At 33.1% G+C, this 25,449-nt stretch overlaps 1 protein-coding gene across 4 annotated transcripts in view; it reads left to right on the top strand.

The window, feature by feature from the left end:
* LOC106789540 (repressed by EFG1 protein 1-like) overlaps positions 1–25,449 on the top strand; it is a 43,496-nt gene that overhangs the window by 7,213 nt on the left and 10,834 nt on the right. For 2 of the 4 annotated variants that reach the window (XM_014753838.1, XM_014753841.1), the window contains exon 3: positions 25,034–25,294. In XM_014753838.1, the coding sequence (XP_014609324.1) occupies positions 25,034–25,294 (261 nt within the window). Of the gene's footprint in view, positions 1–11,541; positions 12,211–22,796; positions 23,232–25,033; positions 25,295–25,449 lie in introns of those variants that run through there. The other 2 variants (XM_014753839.1, XM_014753842.1) reach the window with 2 other exon arrangements.

The raw sequence follows: 25,449 nt of genomic DNA, 5'->3' as shown, positions 1-25,449 counted from the left end.
ATTTGCAAAAAGTATAAAAAATATTTGCCGAAACTTTTCAAAGAAATTGCGAAGATGCACAACTTACAGCAGTGCATTCTTTGCCATTTTATGAACCTTTGCAGATTAATTTATATCTCAAGTTTATATTCTACGTGTAGATAAAAGAGTGCACTTTAATTTAATATAAGTTTTATTAAAATTCATTTGCCAAAAGTATAAAAAATATTGGCCAAAACTTTTAAAAAAAATTGCAAAGATGCACAATTTACAGCATTGCATTTTCTGACATTTTATGAACATTTACAGATTGATTTATATCTCGACAAAGTATTCTACGTGTAGAAAAAAGTATGTACTTTAATTTAATATAAATTTCATTAAAATCTATTCACTTTTAGTATAAAAAATATTTACCATAACTTTTCAAAGAAATTGCAAAGATATACAATTTACAGCATTGCATTTTCTGACATTTTTCGAAGTTTACATTCGAAATTTATAACTCCATATGGTATTCTACGCGTAGACAAAAGAGTGTACTTTAATTTAATATAAGTTTTATTAAAATTTATTCACTTTTAGCATAAAAAATATTTACCATATTTTCAATACTGAAGATACCTAGATTATTAAACACTAGTCTAGATAGAATCAGTATTTGATTACGTATGATAAAATAAGGTGTTTAGGATCAAATTGTATTGTAATATGTTAAGTTTTATTGAAATGTATGACTCTGTAAAAAAGATTATATGTATGGACACGTGAACTGTAAATGATCAAGTTGCTGATGAAGTCTCCAGTAAGGGACGAAACGTACAACTAGTTGAAAATAAATTGTTCATCAGATTTATTAACCGTCTTTAATTCCCTTTGAGACTTATATATTAATATATTTTTTGGACAAGAATATTGATAATTAAATTTTTAATTAATATTAAACATACCGAGCTTCGTGTATACCTATTTTCTATATTACAATGTGATCAAATGATTCATCTTCAAAAGAAGTCATATATTTTATTATCGTTTTAATATCAAACGAATAAAATTCATAACACCGTCATTTTTTTCTTGTTTTTTTTTTCTCATTTTAAATCGTCTCGCGATATGAATCAAAGCTAGAATAATTAATTTCATAAGTCCAAATTTAACAATTTAATCATCGTCATTCACCTTAGCGTATTCGTTATTTTAGCGAGTGGTGGCAAACGATCTCGTTCTTTCTTTATGTATGCTTGGTGACCATGAAATTAACCACGCGAAGGGAAAACCGCAAAGTAGTCTAGCCGTTTAACGACATCGTACGAGAAGCCGGTAATTGCGTTACGATCCCAGATACGGAATCGCATTCGAATTCAAATGCACGAAGCGCAACACACATTTCGCGTGTGTTAATATCATTCTCATTTGAAAAAGAATTTTCGAGATTTTGAAAGAACGATAAATAAATAAATAAATAAATAAATAAATATAAATTGCCACACACCGAGATTGAAACACGGTATCTTGAAACCACCCACGTTTCCGAAAGTTATAAAAGTAAAAAAAAGAAGAACAATTAAGATACAACAATGAATTAATATTTCAATGAATTTGAACACGCGACGCGTAGAAATTGTATTTCGTGATCCTTGAATATAATTTTGTATTTATCGATAATTTAGAAAAGAAAATAAAATAAAAGAAAATCAGGTGATGTCACTAGAAACCAACTGCATTTAGTTTAATGGATTGCTGCAGTATACTAATCTCGTAAGATGTATCATTACGAAGAAGTAATATCATTTTGTGATAGGGAAACGTTGCGGTTTGCGGATGGAAATATTGTCGTCGGTAAGATATTATCCGATTTCACGTAAAAAGAAATACCTTGACGGAAATTCTAAAGAATAATAATCCCGAGTGTGTTTTTTAACAAGCAAGTACTATGTTATCGTGGCGACTATCGTAGGATATTCACACGATGCCCACGAGAGAACGTAATCATTTCGGTTTGCTTAAACTTTACGAGACGAAACGTTGTCCTGCGATATGTAGGGTAAGCACAGTTAATCGTTCGAAGAACCTGCAGGAACTTTCTCCTGGCAAGTTGTCGTCGTCGTCGTCGTCGTCGTCGTTTTCAAGGATTTCTCGTCGAGAAAAATAAATGCAACAGCTGGCCGTACTTTACCGTTTTCTTTCTTTCACAAAGAAAAGAAAAGAAAGAAGAGAGACAGACAGACAGACAGAAAGGAAAAAAATAAATAAAAGAAATGTCAGAGCGTTGATGATCCCTGAAAAGATTCTTCAGTCGAATTCTTTCAATGCTGGGACATCTTGAAAGATGTCTTTGCGGAAATGCGAACGCTAGATTTTGTATGGAAGAACATATGTGGTTGGTTACACATACACGTAGAGAGAGAGAGAGAGAGAAAAAGAGAGAAAGAGTGAAAGAGATCGCAAAGATCCTTATTCAAAAATACTTTCGACCAAAAAAGAAAAAAAAAAAAAAAACAAACCGGGCGCTTCAACCTACTACTAGTGCCTTAACATAACCGTTTCCGCTTGCCCGCTCATCAAGTTCACCAGATCTCGCTGGGAATGGGAGTATAACAAGTAGATTCTCTCGTGAGAACGAAATCTCCAGTACTTTTCAAAGAAATGCGCGTAGTCGTAATGGCTATTAGCATTAATAACGTCTCGACGAGTAGTAGAGAAATCAACGGATTAACGCGTATGATAATTTTAGCACGAGGAGAGAAATAGAGAGAGAGAGAGAGAGAAAGAAAGAGAAAGAGAAACAAACTAAGAAGAAAAGAATAGAAAATGAAAGAACAATGATTCGAATACTCGTTTCTATTAATTTTCGATACAATTCGTGAAAAGTTACAAGGGAGATCCTTTAGTTAATTCATTGTAACATCGTACTACCTTCGTGAATTATTCATCTCCGTTTGCTTGCACGTGTCAATTGAATTTTTTCGTTTTGTTTGAGAATTCAATCTACGTACGCATAGGTTCTCACGTGAAATCGAAGGGAATCTCCATTTTTTATTCTTATTTTTTTCTCTCTCTCTCTCTCTCTCTCTCTATCTCTTTTTCGAATTCACGAATCGTGAGTTCTTTGCTCGTAAAAAATCGGATTAAGAGACACATGCGTTGATTTAATTTCCAGTTGAATTTGCGCTTTGATTTCGAATGATGCTCACGTACTTCGCGTGTATTTGTTTTTCTTTTTCTTTTCTTTTTTTTTTCTTGTTCGTTTTGTCGTCGATTAATTCTTTCCTCTTTTCTTTGGATAAATCGATTCTTTTTCGAGCAAACCAATGTGATAGATAAATCCGATTGAAAGACCCCCCTTTGGCAATCTTTCTCTTAACCCTTTTTGAACGATCTATCTTTCACGTGCCGTACCTGGAATTTATTCTTGACGAGTGTTACGTAATATTTTCATGTTGCACAACGATATCGTGTGTGGGGTAATAGAAATAGATTGATTCGAGATATAAGTAATTTGATAATGTGACGTATGATGAATGTAACATAATTTCATTATTTTTCTTAAGTAAATGCACGAGAATTATAATGAAGTTATATATTTTTTTTTTAATTATATAAATAACAAGACGACGAAGGAATTGTTTAAAAAAATAACGAGTTTATGAGATATTTTTTTGTATATAAAGTTCATCTTAAATTTCAACAACCTTGTCGTAAATTTTGACCGATTAAATAATATAGTGTTTTCTCGTATATAAACATATATATATATTATATTTTAATATTTGATATTAAGAAAACAAGTTTATGCGTTTCCTTCGCCTTATAGTATCTCTTTCTGTTTAATTTTATTGCACAGAGAATCATACGTAGCCAAAGTAACAAGATACATCTTGCGGTCCCATCCATCCATCACTGGTGTCACGGTTAATTGGTTTCGATACGACCTTCGTATGTAATCGATATATCGATACCTTGACGAGCATAACTATACGCTAATGGCATATGCGTATTTAACGAACGAACGAACGAACGAACGAGTGAATAGGAAAATTGGGAAGAGTGCTCGTTAGTAGAGAAATCTTTTGGTATGTAAAAATATCCTACGTTGTAATTGTCGAAATCGTTGTTCTTGATTAGCAAAAAAAGAAAAGAAAGAGAAAGAGGAATGAAAGTTAAAACTAAATGATGACACGAACAAATTGACTAAACCATTGCCAAAGTAGAAATTTAGCGAAGAGAATTGAGCCTTTTTTTTTTATTTGAAAAACAAAAGAATATGAAAAAATAACCCTTTCCTGTTTTATTTTTCATTGGATAGGATTATGTTTTGCTTGGTTAACTATCGGCACCATTTGTTATTTTCCCATATTACCCGATTTCATTTTAATGTCGTAATAACTTTACAGAATGGGGATTAAAATGAATTTCAATGTAATCCGAGATGTAAGTATCATTACAAGAAGTTCGCGTATCGGAGGTGGGACAATAACTCGTAACTCGAACGATAGCAATCGTGCAAGAATCATTTCGAATCTATCGAACTACAACAAAATAAGGAGGAAACTTGATAGGTTGTAGAAATAAGGATGAATTCTATACACCTATTTCATAGACGCGTATAAATCGTACACGTATCATAGAATACAGTCAATTGTACGATTCGCTAGACCGACAACGTAACGTGTTCTTTTTGAAAACAGTTTTATGCAACAAGAGAAAATAATTACATTGCGAAGGATTTCCTTTCTGAACGATTTAAAAATGTTCTTTATAAAATCGATCGCGTTGTTTTAAGAAAGTTTTCTTTTCATAATGAGAAGCCTTTAACCTTTTATGGTACGGAATTATTAGAAAATAAAAAAGACTCATGTTGCACATATATATTATATTTCTATTGAAATTTTCCAAATTTAGTTTATTTTGTTTTGTTTTTTTTTGTATTCTAATTTAATCTATCTTATCTAATTATTAATAATGTTATCACATCTAACGTATATAAATTCTAATGAGTAAATTCAGTTAGAAAATATATCTATAACGCGTGTAGGAGAGTACAAACGAGCCGTTCCACATATGTATCCGCAAAAAGTCAAGGATTTATGGGAGAAGGTTTTTACCGAACGTCGGACATGTGCTTGGCGTAAACGATCTTCTCTCGTAGTTCGTAATAGACGGATATCTTTCTTCTGTTAAACGTTATTTAGAAAAAGAAATAGTAGAAGAGGAAGAAAAAAAGTCTCGATTACGTAAGCCTAACTATCGAGCTTAAAATAGCTCAACATCGTTTTTTATAATTCGCGATACAAACGATGCTTCTCGCTGTTAGGGTTCAAAAGATTTCGGTTAACTCTTTGAGGCAAGGAATTTAAGAGACAATAAAAAAAACCCATGTTGCACTTAAATTATATATTTCCTTTTAAATTGCCCCCAAAATTGGTATTTTTTTTTATTATTAATAAAAGAATGACATAATACGAAAACATAAAAATATAATAATAATTCAATTAAGGTTTTTGTTATAGGGGTTGGGACTCGAATAGCCACATCGTGCACATTTATGTATCAAGTTGCACAAAGTTGATGTACTTTTTTTTTATTAATAAAAATTTTAATACAGCCTTGCTTCAAAGAGTTATACGATTCTCTTTTGTACTTTACGAGGTAACCAAACGAAAGGAAAATCTTTCTTGATTAAATTCAAATCATTATTTAACGTTTCTTCTATGGTTCTTGTATCGTTCAACTGGAAAAACGGGATTGAACTCACGCTGGGACATAATCTTTCATGGATTACAATTAGGTCAGCCTATTCGTCGGATAAACTTGGGTCATCCTCGATTAACCTTCGATATTACGTACGAACTAAACATCCTGTTCTTTAATTATAGTCAGCTTGATCGCTATGTTAATGGGTTAAGAAGATGAGTACTCGTAGATCTCGAATGAGTTTCATTTTCCTAAGCGTGTTGAATTAATTTTATGATATCAAGACAAAATATGATAGATTTCAAGCTATATCAACTTTCACTTTCGACACGCTCCATTATTTCTTACCTATAAATGTCGAAATTAATTCGGGATAATATATATAACTATACTCATTGAAAATTTTTTAAAAATAATTAATAATATAATTCATATAGACAAAGTAGAGAAATGGTACAACATTTGTGCATATAATAAAATACTTTCCCATAAGAATAATCATTAGAAATAATAGGAATATATTATAATGATCAAATAAAAAAATAAATATTGGTAATACGATGTGATGCAAAAAGAAAAAGGATTCCTGAACGGGAAACGAATGTTTCATCAATCGGTTCACTTCGATGAAAGAGAAAGGTGATCTCGTAAGGATTAACGAGCCGATTCGCAAACCGATTCGCGCTAAAGGCGCTGACCTATCTCGTGAAACCGCACCTTTCTATGGGATATCGAGAAAATAATCGGTACGATCGTAGCTTTCGATCCCCGTGAACGTCTTCCTTCTTACGTCGGGAAAATCTAGACCCTTGAAAATAAAAAGTTGTTCACCTTTTCGGTATTCATAATGAATAGAAACCTTTTGATGCAATGTATGTTTGTGTATGTGTGTGTGTGTTTGCGTGAACACGCGTGCAGAGACCACAGGCAGTTACAACGAAAGAACAGGCGCACGCCATGATCGTAAATAACCTAAAGCTCCCCGAGGCGACGCGTCGGGAATAATAATAATAATAATAATATGCAACGATTATGCGCGCATAGATCAGGTTTATATTTACTCTGCCGATAGGCTTTCGTCCGTAGGATTTATTGTCCCCCGGCCGGAGGAAGATATTATCCTACGTGTTAACTTAATTTCTGTTTCCGTAAATTATCTTAAACGTTACGCTGATTTATATCTTTGGTTCTTTTGTCCATGAACGTTTATTATAATCCCTTTAAACATAGGAAGTATTAGGGTATAATGTTTTTAGCCCGCTGTTATATTATTTATAACAATTTGTATAACTTCGATAAGAAATTCGATATAGAACTTTTTGTTATATTATTACGAGAAAGTTACGTATCTTTTCTTCTCTTCTTCGAAATGAAAATAAATCTACGATCTACCCTTTTTGGTTAATGCCGATCATGCCATTTTACTACTTTGGAAGTTCCCTTCATGCCCGACTGATCGCGTAGATCGATAATCTTTTCTTTCCCGGTTTGGATCTACTTTTTTTTTCAGAATGACCGAGGACAACCACTTCGATAGCTGTTTCACGCTGCGATACTTCCGTTTGATCTTAACAGAGAACCAAGTGTAGTTAATCCTTTGAATTTATCGAGATCATTTCATTATGTAATATGGCAAACGAACCATGTGCTATTGTTTTATTATTCTTTTGATATTTTAAATTTAATCAATTAATCAAAGTATATATTTAACAAGACAAATAATATATATATATATATATATATCCTAGAAAACTTATGATTATTACACAAACATTTTTCTTCGTTGTAATATTTATTTATTTACTTACGGTAATATTCTAACTGGATGGACAATTATTTTCATCGAAAAAGAAAAAAATTAAATCATTACCCGTTAAGAGAAAGAGAGAGAGAGAGAGAGAGAAATCATAATCATAAACAGTTTTCTCTAAGCATAACGGGGCATTACATTTTCTTAAGTTTAAAACGCATAACGTTTATTAGACTTATTACTAACGGGAAATCCAAGTAATAATTGACTAATCTGTACAAACAAGAAAAAAAAAAAAAGAAAAAAAAAAAAAGAAAAAAAAAAAAAGTTAACCACACATTTTACATGCCGAATGAAATTGCATTGGTAATAGGCCCATAAGATAGAACATCTGTTGAATAACTTGTGTNAGAGAGAGAGAGAAATCATAATCATAAACAGTTTTCTCTAAGCATAACGGGGCATTACATTTTCTTAAGTTTAAAACGCATAACGTTTATTAGACAAAGGGAAAGATGGAATAAGAAGAAACGTTCGCATATAATATACGTAAAAAAAAAAAAAAAAAAAAAAAAAAAAAAAAAAAAAGAAAAAAAAAAAAAGTTAACCACACATTTTACATGCCGAATGAAATTGCATTGGTAATAGGCCCATAAGATAGAACATCTGTTGAATAACTTGTGTATCTGAAAAGCAGGTAATATTACATGTTGCAATTAATGTAACATGAAAATTTATATTATATGATCTGATTAATAATATCAATCAACGGAGAAAACAGTCGCATTATTAAAACTATTCCGTCCCATAAAAAGAACACTTAAGCTTAAAGTATTCAGTACTCAAAAGGGTTAACAATTTGCTTAGGAAAAAAAAAGAGAAAAAGGAAATGTTCGAATCATTATTAATCGTAACTCTTCGTAGATAATATTTCGAGATGAAACAACAGATTAATAAATCTTATGGAAAAGTCGTGTTTCAACGAATGATGAAGAGAACTAGTAACATAGAAGAAGAAGATGAAGATGAAGAATAAGAATAAGAAACGGAAGGAGGATGACGAAGAGAGGATGGTTGATGATAGCGCGTCGAAATGCGCCTAAGTTTCGAGTAGTCGAGCCCTAAAGGTATAACCCAGCCTCCGACACCAAACGGCGGAAGCGACGATTTTAAGTGCGGGCTGAAAGACATATTTCTGGCCGCGGTCTATATTTATCCTATGGTGTGTGTGCACCTATGCGCAGGGAAACCGCTGAGCGATTTACGCGTCTGGAACTCCCGGCATTCCTCGCGACTTTCTTTGTGCTTCTTCCCGAGGGAAGAAGAAGAAGAAGAAGAAGAAGAACACCACACCACACCGCTCTTCGTTCGTTCGTTCGTTCATTCGTTCCATCGTTTCTTCGTTTAAAACCACCATCACGAATAAGAGACCCCCCTTGCGTGTCATCTTCTTCTCCTTTTTCTCCTAGTCTCGTCGCGCGTAGCGACTTTGGAATTTTCCCCCGAGTATTCCCTTCCCACCCCCTGACCCTTGTCCCGTTCCTCGAGCAACCACCTACGGCAGACGACTACTGGCCAACTGACAATGACACTGCGAATCTCGTTACTTTTTTTATTTTATGCACCTTTCTGTGTGTGTTTTCGTAGAAATAAAATTTGTATCTAGGATTATTCTCTTCAATGCTTTTCCAACGTAATCCTGATTAAATTTATATGTTGTATCATTCATTTCCATGGAGGATAATCCATGTTCCCTTAAACTTACGCGAATCATTTAGAAATCCTTCTTATTATAATGAACTTTAATACACGTTAGTCTTGGTCGTCCTTATCATAAAACACGAAGACACGATCAGTGATTTCTCTTCTTCTTCTTCTTTCTGTTTCTTTTGGTAAAAGATACCTTTTTGAAATTTGGACTATGTGGCCGACAGCCAGAGATTTCCACGAGTTTAGAGTTATAAACGCGGTATTCGCCTTAGTGTCGGCGCATCTCGTCAGCTAATAGCAATAAGCAAGCAGATCATAGGCGCCGCAAACCTTAATGTGGCACCCACCACTCAGCGAGCATCGCTCGTTACCATTTATATCGTCTCAACGGAAACTACGAGAGTGCGAGCAACGACGATCATTATCGTTGTCTGCTCGTGGAACTTCCTCTCTTCGAAAAAGGGTGGGGGTGGTTTGTAGGGGGCTTTAGGGAACTCGTCGCGTCACAGTCTACGAATAATTAGCTTCAAGGGACAAGAGAAACGAGGCCACCAATCGCGTTTCGATTTGTCTTTTTCTTTCTTTCTTTCTTTTTCTTTACCGAAATATTTTCCAACTTGTATTATATCTTCTTCTTCTGATATATCACATTTTTTTTCTTAATACATTTTTTGTAGGCTTGTAACTACAAATCGAAAGTTAATTTTAACATGAGAGTATTCGTGTTAGATAGATAGACACAAAAAAAGGTACAATCGAGTACGAATGATATCGATATTCGAAAGGGTGGCAAAAGAAAATTTGAAATAATTAAATAATAAAATAAAATAAACGATGAATTTTGGTTACAACGAAGCATACGAGATGCATATTCGAATGCACCGAAAGACGATAAAAAAAATCAATAACTATTAAAGATTTTATTTAGCGTATAAAATTTTTAATCGAAATAAAATGATATCAACGATATATTATAATACAATATAACGATGATTATCAATAATAATGATAAAGAAAAAGTCACGTACAATTAAATCAAATTATACAATTTAGACGTATTTATTTGATTTCAATATAAAACAACATTCAAATTTCTGATAATTATCGATTAACACATTAATAATAAATTTTTGTACGATGTAAGTGACGAAAGGGGAGGAAAAGAAAATGGTGTTTAAATAGAATAAAAAGATTAACGTTGGAGGGTGGAAAAGGATAAACGTACACGCACGTGGCGAATGAACGAACGTCGATCGTACGTGTCCTTTTATTTTGGCGCCACCTGTGCACGTTGAGAAATACATTGACATGTATATGTATCTATCTATATATATACACATGTATATGTGTGTATATATATATATATATACATAATATGTTTTACAGGAGCGTGCGCGAGAAAACGAACGGCGCGCCACGAGGTCGTATATGCCGTCAGTTCTATTCGTCGTCGCAGTGCGATACGGTCGATAGCATAAACGGGAACGGTTTGCCATAGTGGTTCCTTTCCTTAGAGAATACTACGTGCCCTCCTCTTCCTCTTCCTCCTACCCCTTTTCCTCCTTCTTCTATTAATTCTCTTCCTCCCTCTCAAACCCTTTCCTCGATCCCACTTTTTTCTTTCCAGTGGAAAGTATACCTAATACGTAATTCCACCCCCTCCATACACACACACACACACACACACAGATACATATATACTTACGTATACACCCTTTCAGCGCCATAGAGAAAAAGGAACGGAAACGTTCAGCGTCCATTTCATTGCGGGATGTCGCCGACGAAAGACCTCATTGCATTCAATAATTTTAACATTCAAAATGATCGTGTCAATTATTATTAGTTTTCTCAATCGCGAATGAATATATATATATATATATATTCATGGGAATTGTGAATTATATCAATTGTTTATCAATTATTTTCTCTATCTTTCTCTCTCTCTCTCTCTCGTGATTTAAAAAAATAATAATCAATCTCGAATGAGAAGAACAGAAGAATGTATTTATTGGAATAGAGAAAAAATTAAAAAAGAAAGATAAGGGCTGGTTGTGCACTTGCGTGGAATCTGTAATGTGCGAGGGAATATCAAGTACGAATATCGTAGTTCTACGTAAACGATTGAACGGGAGTAGTTAACACGTGTTACTCCCTGTGGTTCTTCGCACGATAAAACAAGCAAACAAAAAAATAGAAAAGAAGATAGATATATGTACGAACGGGTGGGTGATCACGCCCCTTTCATTACTAACTAACTGGACAAACGGACAACGAAGAACGCTTCGTTCATAATCGTTCGAACAATATAAGAAAACAAAGGGAAACGTATAAAAAAAAAAACTCAAGTATATAATATATCCATCATTCGTTTAGAAAATATAGTAATATTATATTATCGAAATGATATTGATAATAATAAAAAATAGAAAAAAGGAAAAAGAAGAAGAAGAAGAAGAAGAACAAAGGGAAAATACAATTGAAAGATAGAAAATAGTAGCAACAAGTAGGAGGAGGGTTCGACAAAATCAAAGAAGGGGTGAGACGACAGGTATTTGGATATAATAGTGGCGGGGTTGGTGGTGTCACGAATCAAAGTGTTTGTCCAAGTCCAAGCGGGAAATTTGGAAAATCAAAGGTCATAGTGTTGTAATCGCATCGTCATCGTTCTCCTCCTCCCCCGATTGTCCATAGTTGTCATAGTGGTCGTCGTATGTTTAATTTCGCGTTCTGGGAGAAGAGAAAACCGACTAGTGGTTATCGATTGGTCTGCGACTTCAAGAGGATGCACCCTTCCGAGTTTAACCTCGCAGTCACGTGCCAAGAGGTGGTGCTGAGGATTTGAACGAGCGCATAGGGGGTGGCAAGCAAGCAAGCTAGCAAACCTTGCTAACGTTTAAACGAAAAGGGTGGAAAGCAGAAAGCCGGCTTTTCCCGGTACGCCGTCAAACCGTTGACGTCGTCCCCATCGTCGTTGTGGAAAATCGATTGGGTACTCGGCGTACCCCATTCCCCCTCTGCTGCAACCACTCTCCATCTAGTGCAATGACCTCCAAACCAGGAAGATCCTACAGCGTCAGGTAAGGACCGTGATGATAAACCGATGATAATGATGACCACTGTCCGACAAATTACAACAAACAACCCTTTTTTTTTTATTTTTTTTTTTTATTCTTTTTCATTATCATTTCATTAAAAATCCTACGCCGAATTCGAGAGACGATTATTGTTTCTTTTTTTTATTATTCCATCGTTTTCGTTCCTTTCAATGTATCGTTTTACAATTCTTAATCTTGAAGGTGGTACTTCGTTTTGTTTTTTTGTATATATTCGCGTATTTAACGAAAATATAGATAAATATATTATATTGTAATATGTTGAAAAAGAAATACGCGTGGACTATTTATTTTAATCGGATTCGTCCTATTTGTTGTTAATGAATCATTTCAAAGTAATCGATCAAATGATGGTTTGTAATTATTCAGCTGTTAAAATAAAAGATTTATGATTCGACCGATTACTCATGATAAATAATATATTCTTTGTTCTTTAAAAAGTGCTGTAGATACACAATCGTTACGTTTATTAATGACGAAAAAAAAACAAATAATTTATTATTAACAAAGAAAAAGAAGAAAAATATAATAAAATGTATCTCGGGCAAGGCCGTTCTTTTAAAAATTGATGTTAAATAATGGGTTGAAAAGTTTAAGTTTTAAAAGAAGAAACAGATGATTTCTTGTTTTACTGTTCGACGAGAAACTAACTCGAATCTTTCTACGCATTTTTCCACCCACGTCGCTGAACTCTTGACCCCAGTCACAGCGACTTTATTCTAAGAACTGAGCGTGTGCCGGTGGTACCGATACGCGGAATCTTTTAAATCCGTTCGTTCGTTCGTTCTAAAAAAGAAAACAGAAAAAAAAAGAAAAAGAATAAAGAGAGGAAAAAATAAAGATAAGAAAGGAAAAAAGAAAAGGGATCGAGTTTACGAAGTAGAGAAATAAGAGATAAAGAATGAACACGAGCGTGTAATTATTATTTCGGTGAGTGAGTCCTTTGTTGTAAAACGCACTAATGTATCCCATAATTTCTCGTGATCGTTCTTTACCCTCTCTCTCTCTTTCTCTTTTTCAACACGATGGCTATTTTTGTCTAGAGCAACGTACGAAAAAGAAGCCACTTGATCGATAATCGTTAATTAAAATCTTCAGTTGCACCGTATCTCAAACTGGAGACACAAATATATCTCGGTATGACTGTTTTGTTAAAGGGTCAGGGTAAATAAGATATAGCGTTCGAGTGCACTCATTTCTTCGACGAGATACATTTTATATATATATATATATATGTGTATATAATATGAAACCAGTACACATATTTACTCCTCCTACTAAATTTCTGCTGACCTATTTTTCATGAAAAGTATAAAAGAATTCCAAGGAATGGTGGTGGGTGGTGGTGTACGGGACGTTTAAACTCGTTCGATTATTTTTTATCGTTGCTTTCTTCTGCTCGAAACATAACATTGCCAACAACTGTTTTTTCTTGTTTTTCTTTTTTCTTATATCGATCATACTAAAATCCATAAATTATCTGCATAATAACGTGATCAAATGCATAACGCAAAAGTGTGTCAAGTTGTTGGAATCAAAGGAAGAATGATAAATACATTTCTGACAACGTTATAAATATAAAAGAACAAATATATATTAAATAATAGAAAGAATAATTAATACAAAATATAAGGGTGTTTCATTAAAATTTATTTTCGATCAAAGTATCCACATTTTAAACAGGCGTTGTCTGTGGAATCAAAAGTTATTCGTAAATATGATCAACAAATTTCTGACAACGTTATATTATCATTTATTCAATTTCGAACTAAAGTGGACATTAATTTTTGGACACGGTCTGTCTGTAGATATTTATTTTCAAGAAAAATAATAACTTAGGTATATAACTATAAGGAGAAGGAGGAGGAGGGGGAGGGGGAGGAGGAGGAGGATAATATTATTTTGAAGCCGCGAGGCTCGATCATTTGCGATCGGTTCGTACCTTTTCTCACGATAAAAGCGCGAGAACGAGAGATGAATTTTTAAGGCTGCACCCAGTTCCTTGCGAAAGCTTGTTCTTTCGAAGAAAGCCGTCGTATTAAGGTCCGAAGGGATCGTCTTGTCGGTTATGTCGGAATGGCCGATGGCTAGACAACGATTCTATCGAACGGTGTTCCTTACTTTCGTCATTATCGCTGCATCATGCTCCAATCTTGAGAAAGAGAGTTAGTTGTTCGTTGTTTATAGGGTGAAAGGCGAATCGTGAGAATGATAATTCCTTCCTATTTCTTTTTTTAACATAAAAAAAAGAAGAATACGATCACATAGTAGTAGTAGTAGTAGTAGTAGACAAAAAATCGACAAATCGTATTCCATTAATTGAACAATAAAAAAATTGTCGATCATTCCTCATCGATGTCACATCGCGGAAGTTAGGATTTATGCAACGACCATGGCCTTGAACTTGCTCAAGGCCTTTTCCCAAGCGCGTAGACCGGTACAAAAGTTTACGAGCGTGTTACTCCATTCCTTTACCCAACACTTTATGCACATGCGATACCAACAAGAACATTTCTTTTCTTTTCTTTTTCTTTTTTTTTTTTTTATCTACCATTATATTATTACCTCTCGCGTTGTTTTCGTTCATAACAGTTTTGAAACGTAAAATACTGCGGGCTTTTAAATCGATCGGCTTAATAAATTGACTTTTCTACCAGGTAGTGCATTCGTTTGTTCGTGTATGGAAATTTTATGAATTTATTTTCATTAATCGGAACGTTTTTTTCTTCTTGGAATTTGTTATACTTTTTTTTTTTGTATTTATAGAAGAAATTGTTTTACCTTCGAGGACCCTTCTTTTTTTTTTTCTTTTTCTCTCTCTCTCTCTCTCTCTCTGGAAATTTCTAGCACTAAATTATTATTATTATTATTATTATTATTATTATTATTATTATTATTTGTATCAACTTGCAATAAAAAGATAATTCGCTCATACGAGTATAATAGTTAGCTCGTTAAAATGGACGATACATGTTTCAGTACCACACCTTCATCGATACTTCTTATATCATCCTGCATCTTCAGATATTTATGACACGAAAAAAGCTATCTCATAAGCGAGTCTCGGTGTTTCGATAAGCCGAGTAACGTTCCCCGGTAGAATTCGAAAAAAAAAAACCTCGAGAAAGCTATTTATGGGAACACGAAAAAAAAAGATAAGATATCTTTGTAATATAGTTTACTTTTGCGTTTCTTTTTCTATTTTATTTCTACTCCTTATTCTTTTTTTTTCAAGCTATCTTCGATCGATTTATATTACAGTATATTATTCAGTTAAAAATTGTAGTTTTTTTTTTTTTTTGTTGAAATATTATATTATATTATTTTGTTATATATTTAAGAATAAAACGAGGATACGCGATAACAATCTGGAATGTGTACATTCAGCACGCTCAATATTTAAAACTGCTCGGCCGTTTCGTTTGACCCTAAAACTGATACGCCTATCGTAAGACGACTCGCTCTATTTTAATATTCTTACGTGTGAAACATGATAATGCAAGAAATTACCATTAAAACCCATACAAAGTTCAATTTACAATGGAACTTTTATTTTTACGAAATAATAATAAAAAGATGAAAAAGAACTTTTTCTTTTTTTTTTTTTTTTTTTTTTTTTTCGAACGCGTACGAATTTTCGTAATAATAAAAACCAATTGTTGTTGAATTTATTTAAACGTTGTCTAATTAATAATTATTGTACTTGATTTACAGATTTAAACAAAAAATATATTAATTTTATTTATTTTTCTATATCTCTCTTTCCATTCAATTATTATTTTATATTAAAATATTGCAAAAATGATAGGTCTTGATCTTTCGTATAAAGAAAAAAAAAAGAAAAACAATTAAAACGTTGTTTGAATAATAAAAAAAGAATTGGAGAGATAGAACATTCAAACAGCACGACGTTCGAATATATTTCAAAATCGATTTAATCGAACAACGCACGTGTTTTGATATCTGATCGATTTTTTACTTTATCGTTACACGAATGTGATATTTATTTTTAGATGAGTCAACGTAGATGAACAATTAGAATAACGTCATTTCTGGGTTAAATGTTATCGCGAAGGTTCTAACGAAAATTTTGTTCGATTATATTTTCGCGATAAGCCACGTGTTATTGGCCACACCTTTATGGATAAATCAAACGATGATCAATGTTTAGGGCGTGCCGTACGTGTTTTCACGTAAAAGATATTATTTTTTTCTTCTTTTTCTTTTTCTTTTTTATTTCACGAAGGTCAGAGATTTCTTTCGATGAATTCGAAAAAAAAAAACAACACACATATTTTAATACTTTTATACCGTAGAAATCGTCGTTAACTATGAATAAATTCGTACGATCGTGTATAAAAATAAACTCGTAGTTTATGCAGCCGTTTGTATGCAAATAAACGATATCTTCTTCATTTTTTTTTTTTTTTCATATATTATATCAAATCAATATTCGACTTACACTAAATTCGAACGATAATATCGGAAGTATCGAATGAAATAGAAATACGAAATTCGGGACGCATTTAAAGTAGTTTATTTTTCTATTTTCTAACAAAAATATTCGCGTTTAACGAGTGTGTTTGTGTTAACTATGAAATTAAAACAATTCTCGCAATAATTTCTTCGATCTTTTTTTTTTAGAAAATGTTCTCTCCTCTCTCACTTTATCTTTACGGTTGTATTAGATATCATTTAATAGGAATTCGAAGTATTCTAATAAAATATTTGTTTTATAAATACACTTTTGTGACCTTACGATGATTTTTGACGAGAATATATTTAAACGAGTCCTGATAAAAATTCGATTGAAACATTTAAGAAATGTTACAGAAACGTTTCTCTTATCGTTGTATCGTTAAATAAATCCTCGAACGAGGCTCCTTGTTAGAATAAATTACTCGACAATAGAATAGTTACGTAACAACTTGACTAATTATCGGTCATTAGGCGAAACCGGTGGCGCGCGTTCCTGGTTGCGTCAGTAGTAACCTATTTGCATGGTCTCTCTCTCTCTCTCTCTCTCGCAAAGAGACGTATGTAAAAGAAATTTTAATGAACTACAAAACAGTGAGGAGAGTGAGTGAGATAACTTAAATGATGAATAAAAAGATCGCAAGGTTTCGAGGACAGATACAGAAGAAACACACCTGCTGTCGTTGAACAAAGATACATTGTTCCCCTTTTAATCATGTTTTTGCATAACGTTATCGTTTCCTTCTCTACGCAACGATGAAAAAAATACTCTTTGAAAATAATTCTGTCAGATGATGATAATATTTTACGAATAAATCTAACATTTAAGTAAAAAAAAAAAAAAAGAAAAGAAAAAAGGCAACAAGATATTATATCTCGAGGTTTTTATCGAAAGATGATAATTGTATTTACATCGGATAAGTTGTTTAACTCAAATCCAATAATTCATTCGATTACTCGAAACTCGTTTTATTCGTGACATTTGTGGGATCGACAATGCCAAGGCTGTCACGTTCTGTTATGTTATGTTATTCAACAAGACGCGACGAAGATTTCGTAACAAATGCAACATCATCATTATCATCATCATTTTTGTGTTGGAATCTTTAAATATTTCCTCTTAGGATTATTAATAACGTCGTCTGTTAGACATTGTAATCAATTTATTCGTTATTTCATTTTCTGTCATTCGCGATGACCTCGATGGAATCAGTATTGTGATCTTAGAATAATCTCAGTAATCAATAATCAATAAAAAATATTTGCCGAAACTTTTCAAAGAAATTGCAGAAATGCCCAATTTACAGCATTGCATTCCCTGATATTTTAGGAATATTTACAGATCGATTTATAACTCGGAAAGATATTCTACGCGTAGACAAAAGATTGCACTTTAATTTAATATAAAAATCATTAAAATCTATTTACTAAAAATATAAAAAATATTTGCCGAAACTTTTCAAAGAAGTTGCAAAGATGCACAATTTACAGCATTGCATTCTCTGATATTTTATGGACCTTTGCAGATCGATTTATAACTCAACAAAGTATTCTACGCGTAGACAATAAAGTGTACTTTAATTTAATATAAAAGGAATTTTCTCATGGAGTACTGCAGTGTAGAAAATTTGAAGAAAATGTGAAGTGGGTCTCGCTGATCGTCTTCTTGTTAGTTGCTAATCAAAAAATCTGCACTTAATTGTCAACCCAATACTTGAAAGTATTACTTTAGATAACTGATTATGTCGAAGTTATAAAGATAGGTCGACTTATCTTCTAACGGAGATAGAATAGGATACATAATACTTACAGGAAAAAGTAGGACAACTCGTGTGATGGAAGCTGGCTTGCTTGATTAACGTTCATCAAGCTGCAGAGTTAACAGAAATGTTGATGATCTAATCGTTGTTGTTTAATCGATATTTTCCTGTTGATTTATACGTAATTACGATTATTTACAAATTAATGTGCTAAATAATTTCTATCGATTAGTTTATTGGATCTTGAATTGGATTATTTTCTATTTTTTCATTCCTTTTTTCCAAATGAAAATCGCATTATTTCTTTTTTTAATTACCTGCAATTAAATTGTCAAAGAAACGATATATTACTGTTATTTTTGTTTTCTGTTTTGCAGTAAAAAGAAAATTAAAGGAAATTAAAACGATCGTTCGTTTTATCGTTTTACGGGGAATACAAATTAAAAGTGGCATATAAAGTATCGAATGAAGGAACGATTTGATATATAGATTTTTAAATTACCTACTTCGGTTCATTGTCGATATTAAACATTATGGTTTCTATGAATTAATTGCGGAAGGAAGGAAGGAAGGAAGGAAGGAAGGAAGGAAGTTTCGGTGATTTATGTTTAAGTTTCACTTTCTACTCTATATATCATTATTCCACACTGTGACAGTAAAACATAAACGATACGATATGAATCTAGTAATTATACCTTTTTTTTTTTTCTTTCTTTCTTTTCTTTTTTTTCGTTCATTGATTTTCTTATCTGGCTATTACGCGTATTTCTACATATTTCTCGTAATATTCAACATGTCGGTGGACAATCTAACGCGATTGTAATGGAAATTGAACTTCCGTTGATCTAAATGCGTGACAAATTTTATTTTACCTTGAGAAAATATTGAATTATTTTAATTCGTGTGATTTTTTTCTAACAGTAGATCCTTTAATCGTTCCAATTATTTCATCTGAAGTTCGTTCAATTTTTTATTATTAAAAAAAAAGAGTTAAAGAAAAATTCGGACATTGATCAAATAAACACATTGTTTATTTTACCTTTTACGTAATAGAAAATAAATGAAAGATCTCACCGTTCGCGTATTATTATCTTTAAGATCGGAATGAGAAAACATGACAATTTCTAAGTAAAGTCGATTAGATCGAGAAGAGATTTCTACTAGCATGAATTTATCAAGATTACTCGATGGCACGCGATGCTTGTCACGAAATTTATTCTGCAAAATGTTAGAACGAAACTGAACAGAACAGAACAGAACGGAAATGGAACGCGCATAGTTTTCGAGTCAAAGAATATTCTCGTGTCCCATTTTTGACAATTTTTATCAAAAGTTGAAACATTCTTCGAGAAATAAGCAAAGGGAATCAATCCTTTGAAATCATTTCTTTCTTTTACATATTTTTTCTTATTTTTTTTTTTCATTCACTCAAATACCGTTTTACTTGGGCACGCTCGCAAAACGACTTTCTTCGAGTTTAATTATACAGCATGTTCGTAGATACATGCACGCACACATACATACACATTATATATATATATATATATATATACGGTAATGATCATTCTATTACATTCATCATCGTTGATACAACATCGAGAGAAAGATAGGGGGAAAAAAAAAAGAAAAAAGAATTGCATGCCGAGAAAATCTTGGTAAAATGATTCGTAGAAAGACGCGTGCAATTAACATTTTCATTTTCACGAATTCGAAATGAGTAATGAGATTGCAACTTCTTCTTCATCTTCTTTATCTTCATCTTCATCTTCATCTTCTTCTGCTACTTCTGTATATCTTTTCATCACGTTAATCATCAAACCTCGTGGCTGCTTTCACTGGTAATGTACGGTGTTCTTATTATATATCCGTAGATAATAAAATTAAATAAACTATACACGTTTGTATATACAACCTACGCGTCGTCGATTTCACGATGCATTTATGATTTGTTACAATCGGTCATGCAAACTCGAATACGATCGAAGGGCAGATATTATAATCTGATTTGTGATAAGAATTCGTAAGAAGGTTATGCATTTTTTAGTGCACTCATAGATTTCTCTTAAAATATAATAATCAATTGTTGAGAAAAAACTTGTCGTTACGATGAAATTTCTCGAATGTTTCTTAGAGAAATTATTTTAATAATCTGGATAAAATCGTAAAAGAAAAGTATTCGAGTATTTACCTTTTGGGATAGAACAGTACTCGTTCCGGAAGGAATTATGCTACTTTCGAGTCGAGTATCTCGAAACGAAAGTATTATGCACGCCCGAAGGACGCACGTCATGTTACTTATAGTAACGTCCCTTTCTAAGGCTTCTTTCTTCTTATTCTCATTCTTATTCTTATTCTTATTCTCATTTTTTTTTTCTGTGTTAGATCCTTTCTAATCAAGTGTTCCACAATTTGAAACAGGTAGATACTCGACCGAGTACTAGAAGGACGTGTTCCCATTTCGTGACTTTTATCAAAGTGCTGTTCTATTAGATCGGAAGAATGATAGAACTAATTATTTTCTATAAAATACAACATTAATTATTTATTTTTCTAAATCTGCGATAATAAAGTATTTAATTGAAGGATATATTATTTGTTACGATATAAAATGTGAAGTTAATCATCGAATGATTATTATTTCATTTCGATGGAAAATAACGTGATTGTTGGTCGATAAATAAATACGTGTTGGATATTGTTTTTTCAACGTCTATTATAAATGAATATTTATATAACTATATATAGAAAAATGTTTACATTAATTATACACCTATTTACATTTTTGACCGATACAATATTTTTTTGTCTATATTATATACAAAGATATAAATAATTCAAATTTGTTAATTAATAAATAAACGCGTCAATATATATATTGAAAGAATTTCACGAACTAAATATGCACGCTTTTATCGACATTATATTAATGGTGAACGTTAAATGGGGTTTTGCCATAAGATGGTAAGATAATATGATTTCTCGTCGTGAAAAAGAAAAAAGAAAAAAAAAAAAGAAATACAAATAAAAGAGAAAAAGAAAATAGAAAAAGTATGAATCGTTTCCGAGCGTATCAGCGTAGAAATTTTCATTCTCCCGATCCTCGTTCGATATTTTCCAAGCGGAACGTGCGAGTCAGGTGCAACTGCGCTATGCAATTGCTGCGCTATGCAACTGCGCTGCGCTATGCAACTGCGCTGCGCTATGCAACTGCGCTGCGCTAGGCAAATCGCACGTGCTCCGAAATGAGAAATTGGTGGACCGGTGTTGGGTGTGCGTGTTTGCTTGCTTGCTTGCTTTCTGTTCATCGCGAGAATACATGTAAGAGAATATACGACAACGAATATCGTGCTGTTCCAGAGCAGTGATTCCGGTCAGCCGGAATAGCGGTACTCGTTCGTCCGTGTGTCTTCGTCTCGAATTATCTTTACCTTCCCGCGGTGAACACTTGGCTTAAGCGCATGCGCATTCTGTCGGGAAAACGGAAAGAACGAAACTATTATCACGAATTGTTATATTCCATTTATTTTCTATATATATCATATTCTTCCTCTTAAGAGTTATCAAATCGATACATTTTCTTCTTAATCCTCATTTCATTTTATTTCATAAATAAAATATCCCTTTTTTCTTCTATTTTTTGTTGTTGTTATTGTAACTATATGAACACACGCTGTTAAAGATGCATTCCAAATAGAAAAGAAATATTATCAAAATAATGCACGAGGATTGGAAAATTCATAGAGAATATCTTAAATATCATTTTTTGAATTTAAATTCCCATTCGTGGTAATCGGAATTATTAAATACAAACGATAACCGTCCAACGTTCATAGTATTAGCAAATAAACGAAACAATGAATTAAACAAGACAACTTAAAATCAATTATAACAATGAACCATATTATCTCAGATGATTTCTCGTTAAGGTATCGAACCTTCCTAAGGATTTCAATGGTCTCGAACTTACGAATGCGATTGGTGAAAGAACACTACAGAAAAGTTCAGTGTTGCTCGGAACATCATCGAGCTAGGAGGTACGGTTAGTGTAGTAGTATTTTCTCGTTGCAGCTGGTATCATCTAGAGAGTTACTCGTTCAGTATAGGCATGTGCTGCTGCTGTTATACTGTTGCTGTTGCTGTTGCTGCTGCTGCAGCACGGAGTAACGGCTAATTGGCCACCTTTCCTCTCTCTCTCTCTCTCTCTCTCTCTCTCTCTCTCTCTCTCTCTCTCTCTTTCTCTTTTTCTCCTATCTCTTTCTTCGTGAGCAAGAACGAGATAGAAAGATAAAAAGAAAAAGAAGTGAAGAGAAGAGAAGAGAAGAATCCCTCTCTCCTTTCCATTCCACCATATCTCTTTCTCTCTCTTTTTCTTTCTCTCTCTCTCTGTCTGTTCCTCACGACGCCTTCTCCCTCAGTAAGCCGGTCGACTCGTGCCAGTTTTGTTCGTCCTGTCGCACGGTTTAAACCGAGTGCAGAACCGAGTTGTGAGTTGAAGCCGAGTTTAGTCGGCGCCGATATATAAACCTTTGAGGATCCTCCATAACCCACGTTTTTCACGTTACGCGCCTAAATTATGGACCCTCCGTGTTGTCCTCCTCTTCTTCCACCACCTCTTCTTACTATTTCTCGTCCTCATCCTCGTCTTCCTCGTTTTTCCTTTTCTTCGTGAATTCAACGATTACACTACCAGATATTTTTCTTTATTATTATTGTTATTATTATTCATCTTCTTCTATATACGTTTTCAACGTAAGTTATCATTTTTTTATTTTCGTATCATTTATATTTATTTTTCTCGATATAATTATTATTATTTTTTTAGTTTTATATTATTACTACATTTGTTTTTTATTCTTTTTTTTCGGTTTTTTTTTTTTTTTTTACTTTTGATACAAGTTTCGTATCGATCGTGATCGTTTCGTAAGATGATCGATCTATGATCTTTACGACAATCTTTCGAGTTATCTATCGACCTCGAATATCCGACGCGTGACCGCAACTTTTTATCGATCCTCTTTAATCATACACGAGGATTTATTTCAAGTCAAGGTTAACATTATTGCGAACACGCATATTGCTGCTTAAACAAACTATAAAGAAGACTTTTTGCAATGGGAAGGAAAACAGACTTCTTCATCTTCTTTTTCTTTTTCCTTTTTTCTTTTTATTTTTCTTCTTCTTCTTCTTCTTATTTAGTATGATTATTACTTTCTTTCTATGGAACACTTTCCAATATATTTACGATGCCGATGATGGATTCTCACGAAAGTCGTTAAGCCAAACATATCTTTGTTTCTTTTTTCCTTTTTTTTTTTTTTCCGGCAAAAAGTAACTTTCTGCATCGACCCTAAACCAAATTAGAATTCGGAAATGTTTAGATTTATTTCCATATAGGTGTTTAATGGATTCTACGAATATCAAATTTAATATCTACTTTAAACTTATGACGGGGAAAATCAACAAATTTATTTTCGGAATAACAATTTCAAAAGAACCAGGGATGTTGTTTTTTTTGCGTGTCACGAAAATCAGGCAGACAGTTTCATTTCGATTTAAGATTCACTTATTCGAACGCGGACGCGTTAACGAACAGTTGCTTTTTTTTTTTTTTTTTTATTAAAACGAATCATCATCGATCATTCGAATAATTCCTTACATCGCGAAGTGTAAAAAAAAATAATAATTGATTAGAATAATAATATCACACACACACACACACACACACACACATATTATATTAAGAAAATACTAAAATCAATTTTGGGAAAATTACGAACGCTAACGAGACTTTGCGAAAGTATAGAAAAGAAAAAATAGAAACAGAGACCTTAAAACCTAATCGATTTTAATTGTTACTTTGAACAGGGGGAGGGAGGGAGGGGGGGGGGAAAACTCGTGCCGAGTTTTAACGAGCCAACTAATACTACTCTCCGTTATACGAATACTTCAATTCTCAGCGATCTAATCGGTCGGATAATTCCAACTTTTGTGCATTTAAATTTTCCTCGAGAGGGAATTTCTTTCTCTTGGTCATCCGAGTATGTGAATATCCTCTCTAATACATGTAGCGTGTGTGTGTGTGTATTTACGTTCATGTATATGTATCTGTTAGCCTCGAGTACGTAACAACGTTCTAACCGCTTTGCACCACGTACTGACCTTCGGTCACGGAACGGAAATAATCGTAGATACATTTTTCTCATCCCATAACTTACCTACGAAGAGATAAGATCACGCGTCAAACGTGTTACCTTCTCTTTCTACGAAATTCTTTCAAATTATCTCACCTATTATCGACACCACTAAAAAATTACACGTATTATTTTTCTTTTTTTGTTAAATATTACATTGATTAGATTGTTCAAACGTTAATAAAAATATATAAGAATCATCTAGGATAATTATATTGTCAATACTTTTATGATTTTATTTATTGAAAGTGTTACCATTTAAAAATAAACTTTTATTCACAGAAAAAAAATATATATACATATATATTATATAAGAGTGTTTTTTTTTTTTTTTCTACAATTATTTGAATGAAATTTCAGGTCTCCACGCGTAGGAGGACCCCTCTCGCAATCGTTAGCAATGATTCCACCGACTATGCATGGTCACGAGTTCAACCAACCCTTGTCGAGGGTTGTTATGGTCCGTAAAACGGATCAGAGAACTTTCAGCAAGGGTAGACGTGGTGGAGAACCTCTTCTGGAAACCGTAACCAGGGAAACCGTCGAGTTGTTCAACGGTGGCAGAGCTGAAAGAAAATATACTTCCGAAACGAGAGACATCGTCACGCCAAAGTCTAACAGGTTGGTGATGGTGGGTGGTACGAGTATTCGTTTAAATTTCATTTTCTTAGAAACTAATTATATTATTGCGAAATAATTGCAAATAGAGAGATAGGATGGTACGATGAGGATAAGAAGAATATAAAAAAAAAGAGAAAAAAAAAAAAAAAAAAAAA

The sequence above is a fragment of the Polistes canadensis genome, unplaced genomic scaffold (assembly GCF_001313835.1).
Source record: "Polistes canadensis isolate GaletaPanama2010 unplaced genomic scaffold, ASM131383v1 scaffold_189, whole genome shotgun sequence".
NCBI classification, from domain to species: domain Eukaryota; kingdom Metazoa; phylum Arthropoda; class Insecta; order Hymenoptera; family Vespidae; genus Polistes; species Polistes canadensis.
This window is presented reverse-complemented; position numbering and strand designations above follow the sequence as displayed.